Consider the following 27,995-nt stretch of genomic DNA (forward strand, 5'->3'; position numbering starts at 1 on the left):
ACCACAATGCAGTTACATTCAGTGACCAGCGTGAAGTTACAGTCAGTGACCACAGTGCAGTTACATCCAATGACAACAATGCAGTTACATTCAGCAACGATAATACAGTTACGTCCAGTGACTACAATGCAGTTACATTGAGTGAACATAACTCAGTTACATCCAATGACCACAGCACAGTTACATCAAGTGACCCCAATGCATGTATTCTAAAAGACCACAATGCAGTTACATCAAGTGACCAAAATGCAGTTACATTCAATGACCACAATGCTGTTACATTGAGTGAACAGAGTGCAGTTACACTCAGTATACAGAGTGCAGTTACTTTTTTAGTGACCATAGTACACTTACATCCAGTGACCACAGTGCAGTAACATCCAGTGACCACAGTGCAGTTACATCCATTGACCATGATGCAGTTACATCAAGTGACCACAGTGCAGTTACATTCAGTGACCACAATGCAGTTACATTCAGTGATCACAATGCAGTTACATTCAGTGATCACAATGCAGTTACATTCAGTGACTACAGTGCAGTTACATCCAGTGACCACAGTGCAGTAACATTCAGTGACCCCAACACAGTTACATTCAGTAACATTGCATATAGTAATAAGTCATATTTTTTGCTCCACAGTAATAGCTCTTTCCTTTGCATCCACACAAAGTAATAGTTACCCCACGCAATGTGTGCAATTTGTGGAAGTGAAAGTTGCAATCCCCCTGAGCCCCTACAATATAACAAACGCCAAACGCTCCTTGCTCTTCCATTCTGGTCAACTGTATTCTCAGGCAGTGGACACAGATAAAGTTAAATGATTTAGTTGCCCAGGGATCTATACAGTGCGCACATGATACTGCTGTATGGAGCCTACACAACAAGGAAACATATCAGTGCCCCACAGTGCTTACATTACAGTGCTATATAGTGTCCACATATACAATGCTGAAATAAGCTGGGTTCACACTGCGTTTTTGCAATCCGTTTTTTTCATCCGTTTCTTTGTGCATTTGTGTGCATCCGTTTTGATCAGTTTTTCCATTGACTTCCATTATTAAAAAAAACGGATCCGTTTTTTTGGGCGGACACAAAAACGTTGCTGACACAATTTTTTTTGTCCGTTAAAAAAACGGATTCGTTAAACGTATGCTAAAAACGCAGTGTGAACCCAGCCTAACACCCCACTTTGAGACAGGAGAAACCTTTCGTAAGTCATTTATAACATGATGGGGTTGTTAATGGTGGAGGAGGACCCCCTTATTCCCGCGCTATAATCTGGCCCTGGTCAGGGGTGTGGCTATGAGGGGTACATAGATAGCAGCACTTTTGTATGTGAGGGCACTCGGAGGCCTCTGCTACATATGAAAACATGGCTGTTATTAATCTACATGGTGGGTGAGACTCTTTTACAGATTGTGCCCAGGAGACCCGGAGCCTCATGTGGCGCAGCAGATATCGATCCTCTCCAGTATTTATATGGAGATTCAGAACACATAAAAACGGACAAGGAATGAAAACAACAACAACAGACTCTAGCACAATGCCAGGAGCCGTAAAAAACACAGGATCAATAGCAAAGTTCCCATCTCTGTCACTGGGTTCAATTCTGGGAAGAAGCAGAGAAGACGTCAACACGAATCGCCCTGCGCTTCACCTCCACCGAGTGATGGCACAACAATGTGAACGCAACAAAACAGAAAAGTATCAGATAGTATAGAAGAGACAAGGCTACAATGTACATATGTGGCTAATAAGAAGGGGAGGGGGAGCGAGCCGGCTCAGCAGCTGATCTCATACATGTCAGCTCCAGGTCACAGCCCGCACAGCCAAACTCTTACTAGCCGTAGTTTTCTACATCGGTGGAGCAGAACTGTGCATAATAGTAGTGATGAGATATCCTCAGCAAGGAAGAGGTGGGGCAGGGGGTAGATGATGATTCAGGAGGAACCCGAGAGTGTGGAGATCTTACTATGGTCCTGGACCATAAGGGACTAATCCTGAAAAACATAACTGATTTCTTCTAGAAACAGCACCTCCCTTGTCCTCAGTTTGGATGTGGTATTGCAGCCCAGTTCCATTGAAGTGAATGGAGCCAAGCTTTAATACCACACACAACCTGAGGACAGGGGTGGCGCTATTTTTTTTGCTAGGTTTTTCTATTTTGGGGTACTATACTATATAGGCATGGGTGGCTATGGTTGGACTCTGAATATCAGTGTACTAGTCTTAAACAATACACTGTAGAATGACTCATACACACTACACATATATATATATATATATATATATATATATATATATACATACATACATACATATACTAAACACCCCCACACATAGATTAAGGTCTCCTGAATCTAGACACATACCGCGCCCACACTTATGGTGATCCCCAGATCTCCTCTCACGATGATACCGCCAGAGAGTGACATACATACACCGCCATCCTCTCGCCTCCAAGCTGTCTCCCTTTAATGTCTGCTATCTGCCGTTTTGCATGACCGGCTCCACGTTCCCTTGTCTCTTTTCCAGAAGATGAGTGTTAAATGATGTAAGGGACATAGATATCCGGCTAATTACCGAGCCCCATTGTGCTGCTGACCAGACTTCAATCCCACTATAGTGAAATTAAACATCTCAGATAATTTTCCGCATATTGATAGAGCTCTTAAAGGGGAAGCAACACTCTGTATAAAATTGGCATTCTGTGAGGGTACATTCTGGTATAACCTGGGTATCTCCTCTATATAATTATATATTTACAGCTGGTATAACCTGGGGATCTCCTGTATATAATTACATATGTACAGCTGGTATAACCTGGGGATCTCCTGTATATAATTATACATGTACAACTGGTATAACCTGGGTATCTCCCAGGGGCGGATTAACTTTACAATATGCCCCGGGCTGTTCACCAAGCCTGGGCCCCCCCACCCCACTGTAACTATGGCGGCACTAGCCTGGCGTTCATAGTACAGGACAGATAATGTCATGATGTCCTGATTTGTGCAAAATTGCCATAAAAAAACTGTGATTTTTTTTTGCAAATCATGGCGGAAGTGTAGCCAGGAGACAGTACACCACTAAGAGTATAAGTCTTTTTGGGTGGTCATGGGCCTCCCAGGAGCTCAGGGCCCCGGGCTGCCGCCCGAAACGCCCCATTATAATCCACTACTGGTATCTCCTGTATATAATTATATATTTACAGCTGGTATAACCTGGGTATCTCCTGTATTCAATTTTATATGTACAGCTGGTATAACCTGGGTATCTCCTGTATATAATGATATATGTACAGCTTGTATAACCTGGGTATCTCCTGTATATAATTATATATATACAGCTGGTATAACCTGGGTATCTCCTTTATATAACTATATATGTAAAGTTGGTATAACCTGGGTATCTCCTGTATATAATTCTATATGTACAGCTGGTATAACATGGATATCACCTGTCTATAGTTATACATGTACAGCTGGTATAATCTGGGTATCTCCTATATAAAATGATATATGTACAGCTGGTATAACCTGGGGATCTCCTGTATATAATGTATATATGTACAGCTGGTATAACCTGGGGATCTCCTGTATAGAATTATATATGTACAGCTGGTATAACCTGGGTATCTCCTGTATATAATTATATATGTACAGCTGGTATAGCCTGAGTATCTCCTGTATAGAATTTTATATGTACAGCTGGTATAACCTGGGGATCTCCAGTATATAATTATATATGTAAAGCTGGTATAACCTGGGTATCTCCTGTATATAATTATATATGTACAGCTGGTATAGCCTGAGTATCTCCTGTATAGAATTTTATATGTACAGCTGGTATAACCTGGGGATCTCCAGTATATAATTATATATGTACAGCTGGTATAACCTGGGTATCTCCTATATAAAATGATATATGTACAGCTGGTATAACCTGGGGATCTCCTGTATATAATGTATATATGTACAGCTGGTATAACCTGGGGATCTCCTGTATAGAATTATATATGTACAGCTGGTATAACCTGGGTATCTCCTGTATATAATTATATATGTACAGCTGGTATAGCCTGAGTATCTCCTGTATAGAATTTTATATGTACAGCTGGTATAACCTGGGGATCTCCAGTATATAATTATATATGTACAGCTGGTATAACCTGGGTATCTCCTGTATATAATTATATATGTACAGCTGGTATAACCTGGGTATCTCCTCTATATAATTATATATGTACAGCTGGTATAACCTGGGGATCTCCTGTATAGAATTATATATGTACAGCTGGTATAAGTTATACGTATTGCTGTATATAGCGATATCGATCATGCTGGTATAACCTGGGTATCTCCTGTAAGTAATTATATATGTAGAGCTGGTATAACCTGGGGATCTCCTGTATATAATTATTTATGTACAGCTGGTATAACCTGGGTATCTCCTGTAAGTAATTATATATGTACAGCTGGTATAACCTGGGTATCTCCTGTATATAATTCTATATGTACAGCTGGTATAACCTGGGGATCTCCTGTATACAATTCTATATGTACAGCTGTGAAGTACAGTAGTACGTATTCTTGTATATAGTGATATTGATCATGCTGATATAACCCGGGTATTATCTGGTATATAATATATGGTGTTTGGCAGCAGCTGATAATAACATTGTAGCTCTGAGCCTTTTATAATCGCAGAACATTCTGACAATGTAATAAATTTAACACATAAATTCAAGGTCAGCACAAACTCTGACCAGAAAGGAGAGTAAAGGTTGGGAGAGCTGTCTGGGATCAGTGGCGGAGATACAGGGACTGGATAATGTCATACTCCTCCAGTAATAGTCGGGGGGTCACTAGCACTGGAGACCCATGACATTAACCCTGTAATTGTGCCCCAGTGTCTCTGATCTCCCGACAATCACTGCAATAACCTGTGTCTATGAGCACTGGACATGAATATAGCTGATACTACAGCCTTTAGCCCCCTGGCTGGGGTGGGACTGGTTAAGTGGCTGTCAGTGAGTGGGGAACCCGGACACAGTGCTATGGCGTGAAAATCGCAGCGATATGGTACGTATGAAGGTGCCCTTAAAGGGGTTGTCCAGCATAATATGATGATCAGGCATCTTGCCGGGGCTGCTGAAGCAGAGCAGGTGTCCTGAGATCCAGCAGCTGCGGGGAGTGGGACAGGCAAGTATACATTACTGACATGTCCCCCGCAGTCACGCCAGGATGTCCAATTATCATATTATCTCGGACAACCCCGTTAAGGTTGCTGGTCGCACACGCTCAGTTAGGGTATGTTCACACTGAACAAATACGGTGGAGTTCCGCGGCAAATCCGCTGTGCTCAGTGTCCTGTAGTGAGTGAAAGGGGAGCGCACGCGCGTCCGCTTCCCCCCGTCACTTCTTTGAGCGGAGAGCCGCCACGGCGGAGGAGTACGCGCTATCCCATAGATGCGCAATGACACACTGAGACAGGCAGGATTCCGCGGCGGAACTCTGATTTGTTCAGTGTGAATATACCCTTACAGCACAGGGAGTTACAGGAAGATGAGCCGCTTTATTATGAAACAGGAACTAATGTGAGAGGCTAAGTAGTGAGGGAGCACAATATGAAGCGCACAAGAGGCAATGACACAATGGTGGATATTGTCCAACCGTTGCCCATAGCAACCAATCAGATTCCAGCTTTCATTTTATACAGGAATTTGAAAAAAAAACAGCTGGAATCTGAGTGGTTGCTATGGGCAACTGCTCCTCAACACAAGTACAGTGGTGCCTTGGATTACGAGCATAATTCGTTCCGGGACCGTGTTTGTAATCCAAATCTGCTCTTAAACCAAAGCTAATTTTCCTATAAGAAATCATAGAAGTGCTGACAATTGGTTCCACACCCCAAAAATAATGATTTATTTTTCTGAATTACATGTAAAACAGATGAAACAAACATTCAGAAACAGCAGAATATGTGATATCATAAACTACTGTACAGTAATGGAGAGGATGGAAAACACAAGGGCGGACAGAGACTGCAGGGAGCATGAAGGAATGAGCAGGACAGATGGGGGCACATACATGCAGCGCTCTCTGTCCGGGGAGAGAGGGGTTACAGCTATGGAGAGATTACCCCCACAGTCCTGTCCCCTGATGTAAGCCCCAGCCTGAAATGGATCTGCTATGATTTGGAAGGTGAGGGAGACTTCCTGGGTCAGAGTACAGGGCTGTAGACCCCGCTATGCAGACCATGCCCCTCCTCCACTCGCGCTCCCACCCAGAACATGGAGCTCTTAAACCAAAGCAATGCTCTTAAACCAAGTCACAATTTTGAAAAACTGTGAGTTCTTAAACCAAAACGCTCTTAAACCAAGTTACTCTTAAACCAAGGTACCACTGTATTGATAAATCTCCTCCATTATATATGAAATCTGTCCACAGTACTCTACTCAAGTGAAAAACTGTATTTATTGACTTATAACATAGTGCAAAACATCAGACGTGACGTGTCAGTGGCGTACTGGCACCGTTTTCAAGCCGCTGGCACCACAAGAGTATTACAGCAGTGCTGCTTCTCTTTCTACACAATATCTATCTATCTATAGGCCCTATTTCACGGAACGATTATTGGCCGTATTCGTCCTGTGGAATAGAAGGCATCGTTCATGTCGGCTGATCGTTGCTTCGTTTGCCTTTCAAACAAGTTGAAAGCCAAACGACTGGGATAGCAGCGATCTGCTGCTGTCGCTCCATGGAACAGGACCGGCAGCAGACTGCACTACCGTCTATGGGCTGCCCGGATGATCTAGCGATCACCCGGGCAGACCCCCTGCAGCTCCCCGCGCCCCCCCTCGGACTCACCCGCTCACTGCTGTCGCGGGGAATAGTAGCAGCAGCAACAGGGAACGAGCAGTCGTTTGCTCCTCTGGTCAGTCCATGGAATAGGAGCTTATCTCCTATCTATCTATCTATCTATCTATCTATCTCCTATCTATCTATCTATCTATCTCCTATCTATCTATCTCCTATCTATCTATCTATCTATCTATCTATCTATCTATCTATCTATCTATCTCCTATCTATCTATCTATCTATCTCCTATCTATCCATCCATCTATCTCCTATCTATCTCCTATCTATCTATCTATCTATCTATCTATCTCCTATCTATCCATCCATCTATCTCTCTATCTATCTCCTATCTATCTATCTATCTATCTATCTATCTATCTATCTATCTATCTCCTATCTCTCTCCTATCTCTCTATCTATCTATCTATCTATATCTATCTATCTATCTGTCTATCTCTCTATCTATCTATCTATCTCCTATCTCTCTCCTATCTCTCTATCTATCTATCTATCTATCTATCTATCTATCTCCTATCTATCTCCTATCTATCTCCTATCTATCTCCTATCTATCTATCTATCTATCTATCTATCTATCTATCTATCTATCTATCTCCTATCTCTCTCCTATCTCTCTATCTATCTATCTATCTATCTATCTATCTATCTATCTATCTATCTCCTATCTATCTCCTATCTATCTCCTATCTATCTATCTATCTATCTATCTATCTCCTATCTATCTATCTATCACCCTCCTATCTATCTATCTATCTATCTATCTATCTATCTATCTATCTATCTATCTATCTATCTATCTCTCTTTGCTTCTGACCCACATCTGCAGCTGTGTGGAGGCTTCTGTGCTATTTGAGTCTTCTCTGTAACTTACTATGGAAAAATAATGCAGGAAAATGTGCTGACAAGTGAGATGCAGCGGATCCCGGCCAGGTGTACAGAACGAGAACCTAGAAATGATAATACCGTCTGATGCGGTGACATAGTTTCTGCGCCATAAATCACTGAGGAGACGGCGCTGGTAACACCAGGAATTACTGGTGAAAATAAATGACAAAAACTAAAAGGCAATAAAAAGTATAGGGGCAGGTATATAAATGAACTCCTGGGGTCCAGGATGGAGGGGGCAATGTGCTACCTCGTTGGATGGTCTGTGAGTGCTGCTTCCGTGGACTGAGCTGTTTTCCATGGTTCCTTGGTCGGCATCTTTTAACCCTTTCCAGTCCAGTGCTGCCCCTTCACCGCCTGCGGGAGAGACAGAAAGCACAAATGTCACATGTAATCCCTCTGCCGACCAATGTGTGTATGCAGAACCAAGAAATAGAGAATCCGAGTGTCCCGGGACATATAACATGTAACAATGTATGAAAAATAACAAATATAATAATAACAGAATTCATCTATTTATCTATTTATTCATCTTTTCTATATTTCATATCTATTCATCTTATATCAGCTTATCCTTCCATCTGCTATCTAACTGTAGGGCTATGTTCACATTATGTAAGAGACCGGCCATTCCGTAACCCAGCCCGGTCACGGAACGGCCGGTCTCTGAAAAGATCATCTTTAGGGCTGCAGAGTTCTGATGCAGGAGCATCCGTGCGCGCCCGCATCAGAACTCCCCACAGCACACAATGGAGCGTACGGCCGCAACCGCTCGCTCCATAGTGGGCACTGACAGGGTTTTCTGCGGCCGCTTGTCAGTTTTCCATGGCACCGCGAGAGATCCCGGCCGGAGTGTATACCATGTGTATTCTATAAAAGGCAAAGCAACATTTATTTTCGTAAAAAGTATGAAAGTATGGCTGTTGTTGCTGATTGCTGATACGTTGTGTGAGCATAGCCTAGTACTGTACATTAATCATTATCTATCTATCCATCTCCTATCTATGTATCTATCTCATATCTATCTGTCTGTCTATCTATCTATCTATCTATCTATCTCCTATCTATCTATCTATCTATCTATCTATTATCTATCTATCATCTATCTCCTATCTATCTATCTATCTATCTATCTATCTATCTATCTATCTCCTACCTACTATCTATCTATCTCCTATCTATTATCTATCTATCATCTATCTCCTATCTATTATCTATCTATCTATCTATCTCCTACCTACTATCTATCTATCTTCTATCTATCTCCTATCTATCTATCTATCTATCTATCTATCTATCTATCTCCTATCTATCTATCTATCTATCTATCTATCTATCTATCTATCTATCTATCTATCTCCTATCTATCTATCTATCTATCTATCTATCTCCTATCTATCTATCTATCTATCTATCTATCTATCTATCTATCTATCTATCTAAGAACCCAAACCTTTAGAGTCACTATATTCCTGAACTAGTTTCTGGCCCTTAGGATTACATTTGATCTCCAGAGACAATATAATGATAAATGGACAGTGCTCCAAATATAATGGGACCAGGACTGAGTGTATCAGCCCTTACATTCTCCTCTAGGCACTGTTCACATGAAGCAATGATTGTGCAAACATGTGTAACACTAATTACATGAAGAGAAGATTGGAAGGAAAGATGAGAGATTGGAGGGATTGGTCACTTGTATCTTTCTCTTATGAAGTTGTAAATGTTATTGTTGTCATTGTAAATTCTCCCATGTAGAAAGGCATTGGCTTCAACCAATAAGTAATCTGGTTAATAATAATAATAATAATAATAATAATAATAATAATAGGAAATCTGTTAGGAAATTTGGAGTTGATAACGGGGGGGGGGGGGGGGGGTCCCCTCCTTTGTCCAGGATCCACGTCCCTTGATGAAAAGTGATTACAGATAGCGTCTCTCCTGCATTACACAGACAACCCACTGATCTGAATGAACACGGTGTAATACGTCCTCTCCCCTGTGGTGGCGCTGCAGTCATACTGAACACTTACTGTCAGCTTTTCCTAGATGATTGGGGGTCCAAGCAAGGGGATACTTTGTGATTAGCTTATTATCAAGAGAAACTTCTATTAAAGGGGTTCTCTAGTAAAAAAAAAAAAAAACACAGCTACTTCCTTGCAAAAACAGCGCCTCCCCTATCCCCAGTTTGTGTCTGGTATTACAATTCAGCTCTATTCACTTTAATGAAACTGAGTTGCAAAACCACCTTCAAACTGAGGCCACTTTCTTCCAGAGACAGCACCGCTCTTGTCTACAGTTTGGGTGCAGGTTCTGTAACTCAGTTCCATTTAAGTGAATGGAGCTTAATTGCAAACCACACCTGAACTGGAGACAAGAGCGGTGCTGTCTCTGGAGGAAAGTGGCCCTGCTTTTCAAATGCTGGATAACCCCTTTATGCAAAGATATGTATTAATGTTAAAGGGATTTCTGGGACTTCAATATTAAAAATCATAAGTAAGGCATGTGTGCAGAAAACCTGCAGCTTAGTGCACACACTTAATCACCGTAGGCTTCATCTGCAACTTTGTAGAAGTTAATCTGAGGTTAAGGTGCCGATGAACTTATTGTGATTATACCTCACAACATTACAAAGTTACAGATACAGCCAGCCAGGGACTTGTTTACATCATCTGTCTCAGAAGGGAGGGGGAGGAGGGGGACATAGAGAGAGAGGGGCTCACCCACAGATTTTTGTGTTTTCAGCAGAAAGCAGCAGCTGAGAACTGGGGGAAGGAGAGTGAATAGATAATAACAAGTATGGAAGGAATTGTTAGTCTCACTATGGGCAGCAACATATCAAAAGTAATGTTTGAGTGGGATATCCCTTTAATGGCTGATCTTAGGAACAGACCATCAATATTGTTTTATTGGATAAGATTTAGAAAAAGCTGTTATTTATTGATCTAAAGTAGTAGTCAAGAAGGTGATCCTAATAAGTGACTGACATTATCTTTGTATGTAAACTCCTACAGAGAAGAGCATTGGTCAGTGATAAGGACCGCCCACTGGACTCTTAAGTTCCAAGTGAACAGAAATTTAGATCAATAAAGTTATCCTGGAACTTTCTCTCACAGAACTATCCATTGCTCTATTACATGACGGATGAGGACTGCACTGCGTATTCAATGTGACATTATTCAATGCGTATTCAATGTATCCATTTAAGTCAGACTGGGTTACATAGGTTGCATGGTTACAATCAGCAACACCATTATAGTTATCCCCCGCACCAGCAGCAGCAGCAACATCATACCGTAGTTATCCCCGAAACCTTCCTCATGGCCAGCACCATCATAGTTATCCTCAGCACCTTTATCATCACCAGCACCATCATAGTTATCCTCAGCACCAGCACCATCATCACAACAACCATCATAGTTATATCCAGCACCTTCATCATCACAAGCATTATAGTTATTCCCAGCACCTTCATCATTACCAGCATCATCATAGTTATATCCAGCACCTTTATCATCATCATCAGCAGCAGCAGCACCATCATGGTTATCCCCAGCACCTTCATCATCCCCAGCACCACCATTACAACCATCATAGTTATTCCCAGCACCTTCATCATCACAACCATCATCATAGTTATCTCCAGCACCATCATAGTTATCTCCAGCACCATCATAGTTATCCTCAGCACCATGATCATAGTTACCTCCAGCACCATCATCATAGTTATCTCCAGCACCATCATCACAGTTATTCCCAGCACCATTATAGTTATCCCCAGCACCATCATCATAGTTATCCCCAGCACCATCATAGTTATCCCCAGCACCATCATCATAGTTATCCCCAGCACCATCATCATAGTTATCCCCAGCACCATCATAGTTATCCCCAGCACCATCATAGTTATTCCCAGCACCATCATCATAGTTATCCCCAGCACCATCATCATAGTTATCCCCAGCACCATCATCATAGTTATCCCCAGCACCATCATAGTTATCCCCAGCACCACCATCATAGTTATCCCCAGCACCATCATCATAGTTATCCCCAGCACCATCATCATAGTTATCCCCAGCACCATCATCATAGTTATCCCCAGCACCATCATCATAGTTATCCTCAGCACCATCATAGTTATCCCCAGCACCATCATAGTTATCTCCAGCACCATCATCATAGTTATCCCCAGCACCATCATCATAGTTATCCCCAGCACCATCATAGTTATCCCCAGCACCATCATCATAGTTATCCCCAGCACCATCATAGTTATCTCCAGCACCATCATAGTTATCCCCAGCACCATCATCATAGTTATCCCCAGCACCATCATAGTTATCTCCAGCACCATCATCATAGTTATCCCCAGCATCATCATCATAGTTATCTCCAGCACCATCATAGTTATCTCCAGCACCATCATCATAGTTATCCCCAGCACCATCATAGTTATCTCCAGCACCATCATAGTTATCTCCAGCACCATCATCATAGTTATCCCCAGCATCATCATCATAGTTATCTCCAGCACCATCATAGTTATCCCCAGCACCATCATAGTTATTCCCAGCACCATCATCATAGTTATCCCCAGCACCATCATCATAGTTATCCCCAGCACCATCATCATAGTTATCCCCAGCACCATCATCATAGTTATCCCCAGCACCATCATCATAGTTATCCCCAGCACCATCATCATAGTTATCCCCAGCACTATCATCATAGTTATCCCCAGCACTATCATCATAGTTATCCCCAGCACCACCATCATAGTTATCCCCAGCACCATCATAGTTATCTCCAGCACCATCATCATAGTTATCCCCAGCACCATCATCATAGTTATCCCCAGCACCATCATCATAGTTATCCTCAGCACCATCATAGTTATCCCCAGCACCATCATAGTTATCTCCAGCACCATCATCATAGTTATCCCCAGCACCATCATAGTTATCCCCAGCACCATCATCATAGTTATCCCCAGCACCATCATAGTTATCTCCAGCACCATCATAGTTATCCCCAGCACCATCATCATAGTTATCCCCAGCACCATCATAGTTATCTCCAGCACCATCATCATAGTTATCCCCAGCATCATCATCATAGTTATCTCCAGCACCATCATAGTTATCTCCAGCACCATCATCATAGTTATCCCCAGCACCATCATAGTTATCCCCAGCACCATCATTACAGTTATTCCCAGCACCATCATCATAGTTATCCCCAGGACCATCATAGTTATCCCCAGCACCATCATCATAGTTATCCCCAGCACCATCATAGTTATCTCCAGCACCATAATCATAGTTATCTCCAGCACCATCATAGTTATCTCCAGCACCATAATCATAGTTATCCCCAGCACCATCATAGTTATCTCCAGCACCATCATAGTTATTCCCAGCACCATCATAGTTATTCCCAGCACCATCATCATAGTTATCTCCAGCACCATCATAGTTATCCCCAGCACCATCATAGATATCTCCAGCACCATCATCATAGTTATTCCCAGCACCATCATAGTTATCCCCAGCACCATCATAGTTATCCCCAGCACCATCATAGTTATCCCCAGCACCATAATCATAGTTATCCCCAGCACCATAATCATAGTTATCTCCAGCACCATCATAGTTATCCCCAGCACCATCATAGTTATCCCCAGCACCATCATAGTTATCTCCAGCACCATCATCATAGTTATCCCCAGCACCATCATAGTTATCTCCAGCACCATCATAGTTATCCCCAGCACCATCATCATAGTTATCCCCAGCACCATCATAGTTATCCCCAGCACCATCATCATAGTTATCCCCAGCACCATCATCATAGTTATCCCCAGCACCATCATCATAGTTATCCCCAGCACCATCATCATAGTTATCCCCAGCACCATCATCATAGTTATCCCCAGCACTATCATCATAGTTATCCCCAGCACCATCATAGTTATCCCCAGCACCACCATCATAGTTATCCCCAGCACCATCATAGTTATCTCCAGCACCATCATCATAGTTATCCCCAGCACCATCATCATAGTTATCCCCAGCACCATCATCATAGTTATCCTCAGCACCATCATAGTTATCCCCAGCACCATCATAGTTATCTCCAGCACCATCATCATAGTTATCCCCAGCACCATCATAGTTATCCCCAGCACCATCATCATAGTTATCCCCAGCACCATCATAGTTATCTCCAGCACCATCATAGTTATCCCCAGCACCATCATCATAGTTATCCCCAGCACCATCATAGTTATCTCCAGCACCATCATCATAGTTATCCCCAGCATCATCATCATAGTTATCTCCAGCACCATCATAGTTATCTCCAGCACCATCATCATAGTTATCCCCAGCACCATCATAGTTATCCCCAGCACCATCATTACAGTTATTCCCAGCACCATCATCATAGTTATCCCCAGGACCATCATAGTTATCCCCAGCACCATCATCATAGTTATCCCCAGCACCATCATAGTTATCTCCAGCACCATAATCATAGTTATCTCCAGCACCATCATAGTTATCTCCAGCACCATAATCATAGTTATCCCCAGCACCATCATAGTTATCTCCAGCACCATCATAGTTATTCCCAGCACCATCATAGTTATTCCCAGCACCATCATAGTTATCCCCAGCACCATCATCATAGTTATCTCCAGCACCATCATAGTTATCCCCAGCACCATCATAGATATCTCCAGCACCATCATCATAGTTATTCCCAGCACCATCATAGTTATCCCCAGCACCATCATAGTTATCCCCAGCACCATCATAGTTATCCCCAGCACCATAATCATAGTTATCCCCAGCACCATAATCATAGTTATCTCCAGCACCATCATAGTTATCCCCAGCACCATCATAGTTATCCCCAGCACCATCATAGTTATCTCCAGCACCATCATCATAGTTATCCCCAGCACCATCATAGTTATCTCCAGCACCATCATAGTTATCCCCAGCACCATCATCATAGTTATCCCCAGCACCATCATAGTTATCTCCAGCACCATCATTACAGTTATTCCCAGCACCATCATCATAGTTATCCCCAGCACCATCATCATAGTTATCCCCAGCACCATCATCATAGTTATCCCCAGCACCATCATAGTTATCCCCAGCACCATCATCATAGTTATCCCCAGCACCATCATCATAGTTATCCCCAGCACCATCATAGTTATCTCCAGCACCATCATCATAGTTATCTCCAGCACCATCATCATAGTTATCTCCAGCACCATCATAGTTATCCCCAGCACCATCATAGTTATCTCCAGCACCATCATCATAGTTATCTCCAGCACCATCATAGTTATCCCCAGCACCATCATAGTTATCCCCAGCACCATGATCATAGTTATCCCCAGCACCATCATAGTTATCCCCAGCACCATGATCATAGTTATCCCCAGCACCATGATCATAGTTATCCCCAGCACCATGATCATAGTTATCCCCAGCACCATCATCATAGTTATCCCCAGCACCATCATCATAGTTATCCCCAGCACCATCATCATAGTTATCCCCAGCACCATCATCATAGTTATCCCCAGCACCATCATCATAGTTATCCCCAGCACCATCATAGTTATCCCCAGCACCATCATAGTTATCCCCAGCACCATCATAGTTATCTCCAGCACCACCATCATAGTTATCCCCAGCACCATCATAGTTATCTCCAGCACCTTCATCACAAACATCATCATGGTCAACATCAACAAGATAGTAACCATCATAAAAGAACCATAACTGACAGCATCATCATCATTGTAAATATTGTGATCACAGGCATCAGCTCATCCTCATCAACAACAATAGTGTAATCCTGATCATCATCATCATCTCTGACGGTATCATCATCATCATCATCATCATAATCCTTATTATCATCACTGACATCATAATCACTGACAGCATCAGCATCGTATTCAAGAACACCTCTATCACCATAATCAACATTGCCAGCACCGTCACAATCATAGTTATTACTAGCACCATCCTCATCAATATCAGCACCGTCATAATGAGGAACATCATCACCATAACCACTGACATCACTGTCATTCTTATACTCATCATCATCATCATCACTGACATCATCACCATAGACAGCATTATTAAAACTGAATACAAGAACATAGGGACAAAGTCAGAAGGAAAGATCAGAGGCAACACGAACAAATATGACTTTACTGAAAGAGTAGTAGATGCTTGGGACACACTTCCAGCAGATGTGGTTGGTAAATCTACAATAACAGAATGTAACCTGCCTGGTGTATACATATATCTCCCCTAAGAGAATAAGAAGGGAAATACTAACAGGGCCGATTAGATGGAGCAGGGGGGATATTACTACTGACAATCTTCTATGTCATCGTCATCATCATCTTCATCACTATCTACTTTCACCGACAAGAGAAGTTACTTGATTCACTTAACAAAACTTTAGGTTTTTTTATTGTCTATTATCTTCCTTCACTTCTCCTCTGACTCTTTCTGGAAAAACACAGAATTCCCTATAAAACGGAGCGTGTTTTTTTAAGCGCATTATGTGAACAGGGTCATACAGGCTGGGGAAGCCCGGGGGGTTACCAGTCATTACTGCTGTCTAATCCTTAGCTGGACTCCAGGTTTCTTTGCTCCCTATACACCCCATCATTGGGGGGGCTTCTTTTCAGTGGCCCCCAAGGAGCCCCCTCATGTTGTTGTTATGGCAGCTAAAGCTTTGGCTGTCCAGGCATGATGGGCCTTGTAGTTTTCCAACAGCTGGAGAGTCACGGTTCCCCACCCCTGTCATAGAGGGTCCAATATAAAGAGTCCTATGCGGTGACACATCCTGTGCACTCCTCCACTACGCACCTCCAATGGTCTATGGAAGTAGTAGGGTGTCATACTGACCACTGGCCACTGTGTGTCACTGTTGCACCACCACATCAGACTCCAGCCCTCCGTGCTGTACAATGGGCGGGAGGGGGTAGGAGAAATACACGGTGATCCTTCTCTTATTTACTTCTTGCTGACAGCAGGAGCGATCAGTGGTTCCCAGCATGCACTAATCCTTCCCTCACTGCCCACTGAGAGGCTCCGGGTGTCAGTAACACATCATCCCCCCATCGCGATGCTCTGATGCCTGCAGAGCATCGCCCCCGGAATGTCATGCGTACACAGTGACGACAGCCGACCTGGGGATCGGTAACACACGCGGAATCCTAAGCATCCGCCGCCGCTCATTAGGAGTCTGTTCACACTCTGATGGATGATGCGCGTCTGCGCTCACATTGCATCACTGTTCTAGCAAAACAAACGTCTACAAAGCGCAACATCAACAATCACGTACTAATACGCCCCGGCATGGGCGGGCTACAACTCCATAACAAGCCAATGGCTCCCAGCAGCGCACAAATCAATCCAGCAGCCCCATGTACAGTGCAGCAGCCCCATGTAAAGTGCAGCAAACTTATGTACATTCCAGCAGCCCCATGTACAGTGCAGCAGCCCCATGTAAAGTGCAGCAGCCTTATGTACAGTGCTGCAGCCCCATGTACAATGCAGCAGCCCCATGTACAGTGCAGCAGCCTTATGTACAATCCAGCAGCCCCATGTGCAATCTAGCAGCCCCATGTACAATCCAGCAGCCCCATGTACAATGCATACACTCCATGTACAATGCAGCATCCCTATGTACAATGCAGACACCCCTTGTACAATCGAGCAGCCCCATGTCATGTACAATGCAGCAGCCCCATGTACAATGCAGACACACCATGTACAATCCAGCAGCCCCATGTCATGTACAATGCAGCAGCCCCATGTACAATGCACACACACCATGTACAATGCAGCAGCCCCATGTACAATGCAGCAGTCCCATGTATAATGCAGTAGTCCCATGTACAATGCAGCAGCCCCATTTACAATGCAGCAGCCCCATTTACAATGCAGCAGTCCCATGTACAATGCAGCAGTCCCATGTACAATGCAGACACCCCATGTACAATGCAGCAGTCCCATGACAATGCAGCAGTCCCATGTACAAAGCAGCAGTCCCATGTACAATGCAGCAGCCCCATGTACAATGCAGCAGTCCCATGTACAATGCAGCAGCCCCATGTACAATGCAGCAGTCCCATACTCTATAGAAGTCTATGACAATGCAGTGTGCAGGCTGCATATCCCCGGAGCTGTAACCCGCCAGCTGTGTCCCCCTCCTCCGTTTCCCTTTAAATTCTTTGTCTTGAAGTTGAGTGCATGTGAAGTATTGATTGGTGTGAGGATCCGCCATTGTAGCCTCCAGGGTTCTCACATGGTCAGGAGCAGGATATAGTACCCTGCAGGTGGTTAGGCCCCAGGGCTATTGTCTTGTAGTGTTTGTGTGTATTGTTGTGCTTGCGATATTGTGTTGCAGTGTATATGTTGTTATGGTCCTGTGGTATTGTATTGCAGTGTATATGTTGTTATGCTGCACTGTTATTGTGTTGTAGTGTATATGTTGGTATAGTGCACTGTTATTATGTTGCAGTGTATATGTTGGTATAGTGCACTGTTATTATGTTGCAGTGTATATGTTGTTATGCTGCACTGTTATTGTGTTGTAGTGTATATGTTGTTATAGTGCAGTGTTATTATGTTGCAGTGTATATGTTGTTATAGTGCAGGGTTATTGTGTTGCAGTGTATATATTATGTTCAGTATACAGGTTAGTGTTATTGTGTTGCAGTGTATATGTTGTTATGGTGCAGTGTTGTTGCGCTACAGTGTATATATTATGTTCAGTATACAGGCTAGTGTTGTGTTGCAGTGTATATATTATGTTGTTGTGCTGCAGTGTATATATTATGTTTAGTATACAGGTTAGTGTTGTCTTGCAGTGTAGATGTTGTTATGGTGCAGTGTCGTTGTGTTGCAGTGTATATATTATGTTGTTGTCTTGCAGTGTATATATTATGATGTGTTGCAGTGTATATATTATGTTGTCTTGCAGTGTATATATTATGTTGTCTTGCAGTGTATATATTGTTGTCTTGCAGTGTATATATTATGTTGTGTTGCAGTGTATATATTATGTTGTCTTGCAGTGTATATATTATGTTGTTGTTTTGCAGTGTATATACTATGTTCGGTATACAGGTTAGTGTTGTTGTGTTGCAGTGTATATATTATGTTGTTGTGTTGCAGTGTATATATTATGTTGTTGTGTTGCAGTGTATATATTATGTTGTTGTGTTGCAGTGTATATATTATGTTGTTGTCTTGCAGTGTATATACTATGTTCGGTATACAGGTTAGTGTTGTTGTGTTGCAGTGTATATATTATGTTGTCTTGCAGTGTATATATTATGTTGTTGTCTTGCAGTGTATATATTATGTTGTCTTGCAGTGTATATATTATGTTGTTGTCTTGCAGTGTATATACTATGTTCGGTATACAGGTTAGTGTTGTTGTGTTGCAGTGTATATATTATGTTATTGTCTTGCAGTGCGCAGGTTTAGTTGGTTATCCTGTTGCCGTGTGTCACTTGTGTTGGGGTGTGATGTTATTGTGTTGCAGTGCTGTTATATCCCCCCATGAGATGTGGTTACATAGTACAATAGTGTTACTGGTGACTGCTATTGGATTGCATTATGTACATGTCCCTGTGGTCTCCTGTGAGATCACATTGCAGTGTGTGGGTGGACCTTTGCATTGTCTGGGGTTCTTGTACTATGTTGTATAGCCCGGCCTCTGGGCCCCAGTGTTGTTGTGTTGCGGTGGAAGCTGATTTATACATCCAGGTTCCTGTGCTATCACTTTGCAGGGCAGATTGTTTTATTGTACGGTGTAGACAATGCAGAGAGCCGGCTGATTCATATCCCAGTGTTATTGCTGGACAGTGTCATCCCCAGGTTACTCTTTTATAGTGTGTAGTCTGCTTATTGTTTGCAGTGTTATTATACTGCAGGGAATCATGGGTCTGGCTTGTTGAAGTGTCTGTCTCATGGTCTGGTGTTGTTGTAGTGCAGTGTCCCATGGTCTGGTGTTGTTTTAGTGCAGTGTCTTGTGGTCCGGTGTTGTAGTGCAGTGTCTGTCTGATGGTCTGGCTTGTTGTAATGAAGTGCAGTGTCTCATGGTCTGGTGTTGTAGTGCAGTGTCTCATGGTCCGGTGTTGTTGTAGTGCAGTGTCTGTTTCATGGTCTGGTGTTATAGTGCAATGTCTGTCTCATGGTCTGGTGTTGTAGTGCAGTGTCTGTCTCATGGCCCAGTGTTGTAGTGCAGTGTCTCATGGTCCAGTGTTGCAGTGCAGTGTCTCATGGTCCAGTGTTGTAGTGCAGTGTCTGTATCATGGTCTGGTGTTGTAGTGCAGTGTCTCATGGTCCAGTGTTGCAGTGCAGTGTCTCATGGTCCGGTGTTGTAGAGCAGTGTCTGTATCATGGTCCGGTGTTGTAGTGCAGTGTCTGTATCATGGTCTGGTGTTGTTGTAGTGCAGTGTCTGTATCATGGTCTGGTGTTGTTGTAGTGCAGTGTCTGTCTCATGGCCCGGTGTTGTTGTACTGCAGTGTCTCATGGTCTGGTGTTGTTGTAGTGCAGTGTCTGTCTCATGGCCCGATGTTGTTCTACTGCAGTGTCTCATGGTCTGGTGTTGTTGTAGTGCAGTGTCTGTATCATGGTCCGGTGTTGTAGTGCAGTGTCTGTCTCATGGCCCGGTGTTGTAGTGCAGTGTTTGTTTCATGGTCCGGTGTTGTAGTGCAGTGTCTTATGGCCCAGTGTGTAGTGCAGTGTCTCATGTTCCGGTGTTGTGGTGCAGTGTCCCATGACCCGGTGTTGTAGTGCAGTGTCTCATGGACCGGTGTTGTAGTGCAGTGTCTCATGGTCCAGTGTTGCAGTGCAGTGTCTCATGGTCCGGTGTTGTAGTGCAGTGTCTCATGGTCCGGTGTTGTAGTGCAGTGTCTTTATCAATGTCTGTATGTTGTAGTGCAGGGTCTGTATCATGGTCCGGTGTTGTAGTGCAGTGTCTGTCTCATGGTCCGGTGTTGTAGTGCAGTGTCTCATGGTCTGGTGGTGTTGTAGTGCAGGGTCTGTATCATGGTCCGGTGTTGTAGTGCAGTGTCTGTCTCATGGTCTGGTGTTGTAGTGCAGTGTCTTATGGTCCGCTGTTGTAGTGCAGTGTCTTATGGTCCGCTGTTGTAGTGCAGTGTAAGTCTCATAGTACGTTGTTGTAGTGCAGTGTCTCATGGCCTGGGGTAGTAGTGCAATGTCTCATGGTCTGGTGTTGTTGCAGTGCAGTGTCTGTCTCATGGTCCGCTGTTGTTGTAGTGCAATGTCTCATGGTCGGGTGTTGTAGTGCAGTGTCTGTCTCATGGTCCGGTGTTGTAGAGCAGTGTCTCATGGTCCAGTGTTGCAGTGCAGTGTCTCATGGTCCGGTGTTGTAGTGCAGTGTCTGTCTCATGGTACGCTGTTGTTGTAGTGCAGTGTCTCATGGCCTGGGGTAGTAGTGCAATGTCTCATGGTCTGGTGTTGTTGTGCAGTGTCTGTCTCATGGTCCGGTGTTGTTGTAGTGCAGTCTCTGTCTCATGGTCCGGTGTTGTAGTGCAGTGTCTGTCTCATGGTCTGGTGTTGTTGTAGTGCAGTGTCTGTCTCATGGCCTGATGTTGTTGTAGTGCGGTGTCTCATGGCCTGATGTTGTTGTAGTGCAGTGTCTCATGGTCTGGTGTTGTTGTAGTGCAGTGTCTCATGGTCCGGTGTCATTGTGCAGTGTCTGTCTCATGGTCTGGTGTTGTAGTGCAGTGTCTTATGGTCCGCTGTTGTAGTGCAGTGTCTTATGGTCCGCTGTTGTAGCGCAGTGTAAGTCTCATAGTACGTTGTTGTAGTGCAGTGTCTCATGGCCTGGGGTAGTAGTGCAATGTCTCATGGTCTGGTGTTGTTGCAGTGCAGTGTCTGTCTCATGGTCCGCTGTTGTTGGAGTGCAATGTCTCATGGTCGGGTGTTGTAGTGCAGTGTCTGTCCCATGGTCCGGTGTTGTAGAGCAGTGTCTGTCTCATGGTCCGGTGTTGTAGTGCAGTGTCTGTCTCATGGTCCTGGTGTTGTAGTGCAGTGTCTGTCTCATGGTCCGGTGTTGTAGTGCAGTGTCTCATGGTCCAGTGTTGTAGTGCAGTGTCTGTCTCATGGTCCGGTGTTGTAGTGCAGTGTCTCATGGTCCATTGTTGTAGTGCAGTGTCTGTCTCATGGTCCGGTGTTGTAGTGCAGTGTCTGTCTCATGGTCCGGTGTTGTAGTGCAGTGTCTGTCTCATGGTCCGGTGTTGTAGTGCAGTGTCTGTCTCATGGTCCGGTGTTGTAGTGCAGTGTCTGTCTCATGGTTCATTGTTCTTGTTCCTCTTGGCTTACAGCTGCACTCTATAAGTCTTCGTCCAGAGTTTTTGCATTTCAAAGTGCTGTTTGTCCTTAGTTTAGTGTTGTATTGCTGTATGCAGTGTGTTATTGCAGTGTGTTCTCCGTGTTACGATCCTGTGTTATAACACCATAGTCCAGTGTATTGCAGTGTGCTGTCATATGGTCTGGTGTGGTTGTTGTGTAGCAGATGTCATAGACCGGTGTTGTTTTCATGCAGTGTATAGTCTGTGCTGTGTTACAGTGTATAGTCTGTGCTGTGTTGCAGTGTATAGTCTGTGCTGTGTTGCAGTGTATAGTCTGTGCTGTGTTGCAGTGTATAGCCTGTGCTGTGTTGCAGTGTATAGTCTGTGCTGTGTTGCAGTGTATAGCCTGTGCTGTGTTGCAGTGTATAGCCTGTGCTGTGTTGCAGTGTATATCCTGTGCTGTGTTGCAGTGTATAGCCTGTGCTGTGTTGCAGTGTATAGCCTGTGCTGTGTTGTAGTGTATAGCCTGTGCTGTGTTGCAGTGTATAGCCTGTGCTGTGTTGCACTGTATAGTCTGTGCTGTGTTGCAGTGTATAGTCTGTGCTGTGTTGCAGTGTATAGTCTGTGCTGTGTTGCAGTGTATAGTCTGTGCTGTGTTGCACTGTATAGTCTGTGCTGTGTTGCAGTGTATAGCCTGTGCTGTGTTGCAGTGTATAGCCTGTGCTGTGTTGCAGTGTATAGCCTGTGCTGTGTTGCAGTGTATAGCCTGTGCTGTGTTGCAGTGTATAGCCTGTGCTGTGTTGCAGTGTATAGTCTGTGCTGTGTTGCAGTGTATAGCCTGTGCTGTGTTGCAGTGTATAGCCTGTGCTGTGTTGCAGTGTATAGCCTGTGCTGTTTTGCAGTGTATAGCCTGTGCTGTGTTGCAGTGTATAGCCTGTGCTGTGTTGTAGTGTATAGCCTGTGCTGTGTTGCAGTGTATAGCCTGTGCTGTGTTGCACTGTATAGTCTGTGCTGTGTTGCAGTGTATAGCCTGTGCTGTGTTGCAGTGTATAGTCTGTGCTGTGTTGCAGTGTATAGCCTGTGCTGTGTTGCAGTGTATAGTCTGTCTTATTGGCCTGTGTTGTTTGGCAGTATATAGTTTGTCTAGTTATTCATTGTCACTGTGCTGGAGTGTATAGTAGGTGTTATGGTGTTGATTTGATAGTATTTTCTATCTTATAGCCTAGTGTTGTGTTGCAGTCAGTGGCGGTCTTTGGCACCATGCACCCCAAGCGGTCGCTTGGGGCCCCCAACATCCAGGGGGCCCCCCACGTTCTGCTCTTGTGCTCAAGACCGCTGGACAGGGCCGCTGAGCCGCTTGCTGCTGCCATCTGAACTGTAACTATGAGCACTCGTAATGAGCGCTCATAGTTACATGCAGCAGCATTGACAGGGCGGGAGATCTTGGCTCCCTTCCTGTCAGTCACTCTTGTGGCCGCAGGAAGTGTTTTCCCTGCGGTCACAAGTGGCAGCTTTGTCCTTGTGGTGCCGGCGCTCCAGTGACATCACTGGAGCATCGGTGCTAGGACAAGGGGAGTGCGGCCTCTTGTGATCGCAGGGAAAGCCCTTCCTGCGGCCACAAGAGTGAAGAGAAGAGAAGACGCCCGGACCCAGGTGAGTATAAGTGTTTTTATTGTGTTATATACTATATGGGAGGAGGAGCACACAGGGGTCTGTTTAACTGGGGGAGAGCACATGGGGGGGTCTATATAAATGAGAGGAGCACACAGGGGGGCTATACAACAGGGGGAACACACAGGGGGGCTATAGACTACTGGGGCTTCACAGAGGGGTCTATATACTACTGGGGGCAGCACACAGGGGGTCTATATACTACTTGGGGCAGCAGAATGGGGTCTATATACAACTTGGAGAGCACACAGGAGGTCTATATCCAAGTGGGGGAGCACACAGGGGGGCTATATACTAAAGGGGAGCACACAGGGGTCTATATACTACTGGTGGGGCACACAGGGGGTCTATATACTACTGGGGGAACATACAGGGGGGTCTATATATAACTGGGGGAGCACACAGAGGTCTGTATACTACTGGGCCAGAACACAAGGGGTCTATATACAACTGGGGCAGCACACAGGAGGTCCATATACTTCTGGGGGAGCACACGGGGGGGGGGCTATATATAACTGGGGGAACACATAGGGGTTTATATACTACTGGGGGAAGCAAACAAGGGGAATATACTACTGGGGGCAAGACACAAGGGGTATATACTATTGGGGGCAGCACACAAGGAGTATATATTACTGGCGGTAGCGCACAAGGGGTATATACTACTGGGGGAAACACACAGCGGTCTATTGTTTTGGAACGCGTGTCGAGGGGGGGGGGGGCCCAGACATAACTTCGCTTGGGGCCCCAGAAATGCCAAGACCGCCCCTGGTTGCAGTGTGTATTCTGTGTTATGGTAATGTCTTGTGTTTCTTTGTGTAGTCTGTCACATGTCCAGTGTTGTTTTGCAGCATGCAGTCTGTTTTATAGTGTTGCGTTGCAGTGTGTCTGGTCTGTGTTATAGTGTTGTCTGCATCTTGTTTAATCTGTCTCTTGGTCCAGTGTTGTTTTGCGGTGTATAGTCTGTGTTATGGTAATGTATTGCGTTGAAGTGTATAGTCTGTGTTATGGTAACATGATATGTTGCAGTTTGTAGTATTGTGATGGTCCAGTGCGATTTTGCAGTGTGTAGTTTGTGTTATGGTAATGTGTTATTGTATATTATAGTGCATAGTTTTTTTGTTTTTTTTTTGCAGTGTGTAGACTAAGGAGCAAGTGTTGTGTTGCAGTGTGTAGTCCCAGTGTTGTGTTGCAGCGGGTAGTCCCAGTGTTGTCTTGCAGTGTGTAGTCCTAGTGTTGTGTTGCAGTGTGAAGTCCTAGTGTTGTGTTGCAGTGTGAAGTCCCAGTGTTGTGTTGCAGTGTGTAGTCCAAGTGTTGTGTTGCAACTGGTAGTCCCAGTGTTGTCTTGCAGTGTGTAGTCCTAGTGTTGTGTTGCAGTGTGAAGTCCCAGTGTTGTGTTGCAGTGTGTAGTCCTAGTGTTGTGTTGCACTGTGTAGTCCCAGTGTTGTTTTGCAGTGTGTAGACATAATGTTCCAGTGTGTAGTCCCAGTGTTGCAGTGTGTAGTCCTAGTGTTTTGTTGCAGTGTGTAGTTCCAATGTTGTGTTGCAGTGTGTAGTTCAAGTGTTGTTTTGCAGTGTGTAGTCCAATTGTTGTCTTGCAGTGTGTAGTCCAATTGTTGACTTGCAGTGTGTAGTCCCAGTGTTGTGTTGCAGTGTGTAGTCCCATTGTTGACTTGCAGTGTGTAGTCCCAGTGTTGTCTTGCAGTGTGCAGTCCCAGTGTTGTGTTGCAGTGTGCAGTCCCAGTGTTGTGTTGCAGTTTGTAGTCCTAGTGTTGTGTTGCAGTGTGTAGTCCCAGTGTTGTGCTGCAGTGTGTAGTCCTAGCATTGTTTTGCAGTGTGTAGTCCCATTGTTGACTTGCAGTGTGCAGTCCCAGTGTTGTGTTGTGTTGCAGTGTGTAGTCCCAGTGTTGTGTTGCAGTGTGCAGTCCCAGTGTTGTGTTGCAGTGTGTAGTCCCATTGTTGACTTGCAGTGTGTAGTCCCAGTGTTGTCTTGCAGTGTGCAGTCCCAGTGTTGTGTTGCAGTGTGCAGTCCCAGTGTTGTGTTGCAGTGTGCAGTCCCAGTGTTGTGTTGCAGTGTGTAGTCCCAGTGTTGTGCTGCAGTGTGTAGTCCTAGCATTGTTTTGCAGTGTGTAGTCCCATTGTTGTCTTGCAGTGTGCAGTCCCAGTGTTGTGTTGCAGTGTGTAGTCCCAGTGTTGTGTTGCAGTGTGCAGTCCCAGTGTTGTGTTGTCTTGCAGTGTGTAGTCCCAGTGTTGTGTTGCAGTGTGCAGTCCCAGTGTTGTGTTGCAGTGTGTAGTCCCAGTGTTGTGTTGCAGTCCCAGTGTTGTGTTGCAGTGTGTAGTCCCATTGTTGTCTTACAGTGTGTAATTCCAGTGTTGTGTTGCAGTGTGTAGTCCCAGCGTTGTTTTGCAGTGTGTAGTCCCAGTGTTGTGTTGCAGTGTGTAGTCCCAGCGTTGTTTTGCAGTGTGTAGTCCCAGTGTTGTGTTGCAGTGTGTAGTCCCAGTGTTGTGTTGCAGTGTGAAGTCCCAGTGTTGTGTTGCAGTGTGTAGTCCAAGTGTTGTGTTGCAGTGTGTAGTCCCAGTGTTGTGTTGCAGTGTGTAGTCCTAGTGTTGTGTTGCAGTGTGTAGTCCCAGGGTTGTCTTGCAGTGTGTAGTCCCAGGGTTGTCTTGCAGTGTGTAGTCCCAGTGTTGTGTTGCAGTGTGTAGTCCCAGGGTTGTGTTGCAGTGTGTAGTCCCAGTGTTGTCTTGCAGTGTGTAGTCCCAGTGTTGTGTTGCAGCGTGTAGTCCCAGTGTTGTGTTGCAGTGTGCAGTCCCAGTGTTGTGTTGCAGTGTGTAGTCCCAGTGTTGTGTTGCAGTGTGTAGTCTCAGTGTTGTAGCGTGTAGTCCCAGTGTTGTGTTGCAGTGTGTAGTCCCAGTGTTGTGTTGCAGTGTGTAGTCCCAGTGTTGTCTTGCAGTGTGTAGTCCCAGTGTTGTGTTGCAGCGTGTAGTCCCAGTGTTGTCTTGCAGTGTGTAGTCCCAGTGTTGTGTTGCAGCGTGTAGTCCCAGTGTTGTGTTGCAGTGTGTAGTCCCAGTGTTGTGTTGCCCGTCTCCTGGTCCAGTCTCCAGTGCGATCACCTTGCAGCCCCCATCCCCAGTGTGCAGTGTGTAGTGTGCGGCGTGGATCAGGCTCTTACCTGCGCTGTGAGATCCAATGCAGCCCATGCTGTACACTGAGTGGGATGGAGACTGTGGGTGTAAGGAGGGTTGGGGGGCGACAGACGGACGCTACTTGGGGTGATGGATGGAGGAAGGTGGAGAGGAGCGGAGGACTGAGGAAGGGAGAAAGGATGGAGAAAGGGGGGAAAGAAGGAAAAAAGAGGAGAGAGGAGGAGAGAGGGGGGGGGGGGTGCACGCAGGAGGTTCCCCGTCACTGGGGTCTCGGATCTGGGATCATACTGGGATGTCTCCGGACATGACGAGCAGACACAGCCCTCTCTCCTGTCTCTCTCTCTCTCTCTCTCTCTCTCTCCTCCCCCTCTCTCTCTCTTGCTCCCTCTCTTTCTCAGGGATGCTCAGGGACCAGCAGCCCAGGGCGGGGGAGGAGGAGGATGAGGCTCACAAACAGAAGGAGTGAGGATTGGCTGAGGGGGAGGAAACAGCTGGGAGAGACGAGCTGTCACATCCACAGGGCATGCAGTCTCTTTGGCTCAGTGCTGTCTCTTCCCAGATCCCTGGCTGTTTCCAAGATGTCTCTTCTTATCCGAATGGCAGAGCGGTCTCTCCGGCTGTCTCGGGCTTTGGTCGGTAGCAATGTAGCAGAGCTGAGTTTACCATTTGGCACAAGTCATTCCAATGGGCTGTCGGCGGCACTCAGCACTGCGGAGGAGAGGTGACTAATCCAGCTCTGCTACATCTGTACTGCTGCCACCTGTCACCTGCATGGCTGCCGCGCTGTCACTGTCTCATCCTTGGCTGTGTGGATGGGGATCTGTGGTACAACCTGTACAGCTCTCCCACACACTGCCTCTCCCTCCTCCCTCCGCATTCTCTGTCCGTCTGTCTCATTATGTTTTCTGGGCAGGTTTATCCAGCAACCATCAATTCTCAGCATCATAAAAGGGAGAACATGAAAGGAGGAGGAGGAGGAGGAGGAGGAGGAGGAGGAGAGCTGATGCCGCAGGTCACTCCG

At 45.0% G+C, this 27,995-nt stretch overlaps 1 protein-coding gene across 2 annotated transcripts in view; it reads right to left on the bottom strand.

Moving 5' to 3' along the window:
• The window catches only part of FAM131B (family with sequence similarity 131 member B), a 51,267-nt gene extending 24,100 nt beyond the window's left edge, over positions 1-27,167 (bottom strand). Inside the window, exons 1-2 of one of the 2 annotated variants that reach the window (XM_069978829.1) lie at positions 27,001-27,167; positions 8,023-8,129 (exon numbers count right to left, since the gene is read on the bottom strand). In XM_069978829.1, coding sequence (XP_069834930.1) covers positions 8,023-8,129; positions 27,001-27,028 — 135 coding nt within the window. In that variant the 5' untranslated portion in view covers positions 27,029-27,167. Of the gene's footprint in view, positions 1-8,022; positions 8,130-17,013; positions 17,085-27,000 lie in introns of those variants that run through there. The other variant, XM_069978827.1, reaches the window with a different exon arrangement.
• Positions 27,168-27,995: the final 828 nt, after the last annotated feature.

The sequence above is a fragment of the Dendropsophus ebraccatus genome, chromosome 8 (genome assembly GCF_027789765.1).
Source record: "Dendropsophus ebraccatus isolate aDenEbr1 chromosome 8, aDenEbr1.pat, whole genome shotgun sequence".
Classification (NCBI taxonomy): Eukaryota; Metazoa; Chordata; class Amphibia; order Anura; family Hylidae; genus Dendropsophus; species Dendropsophus ebraccatus.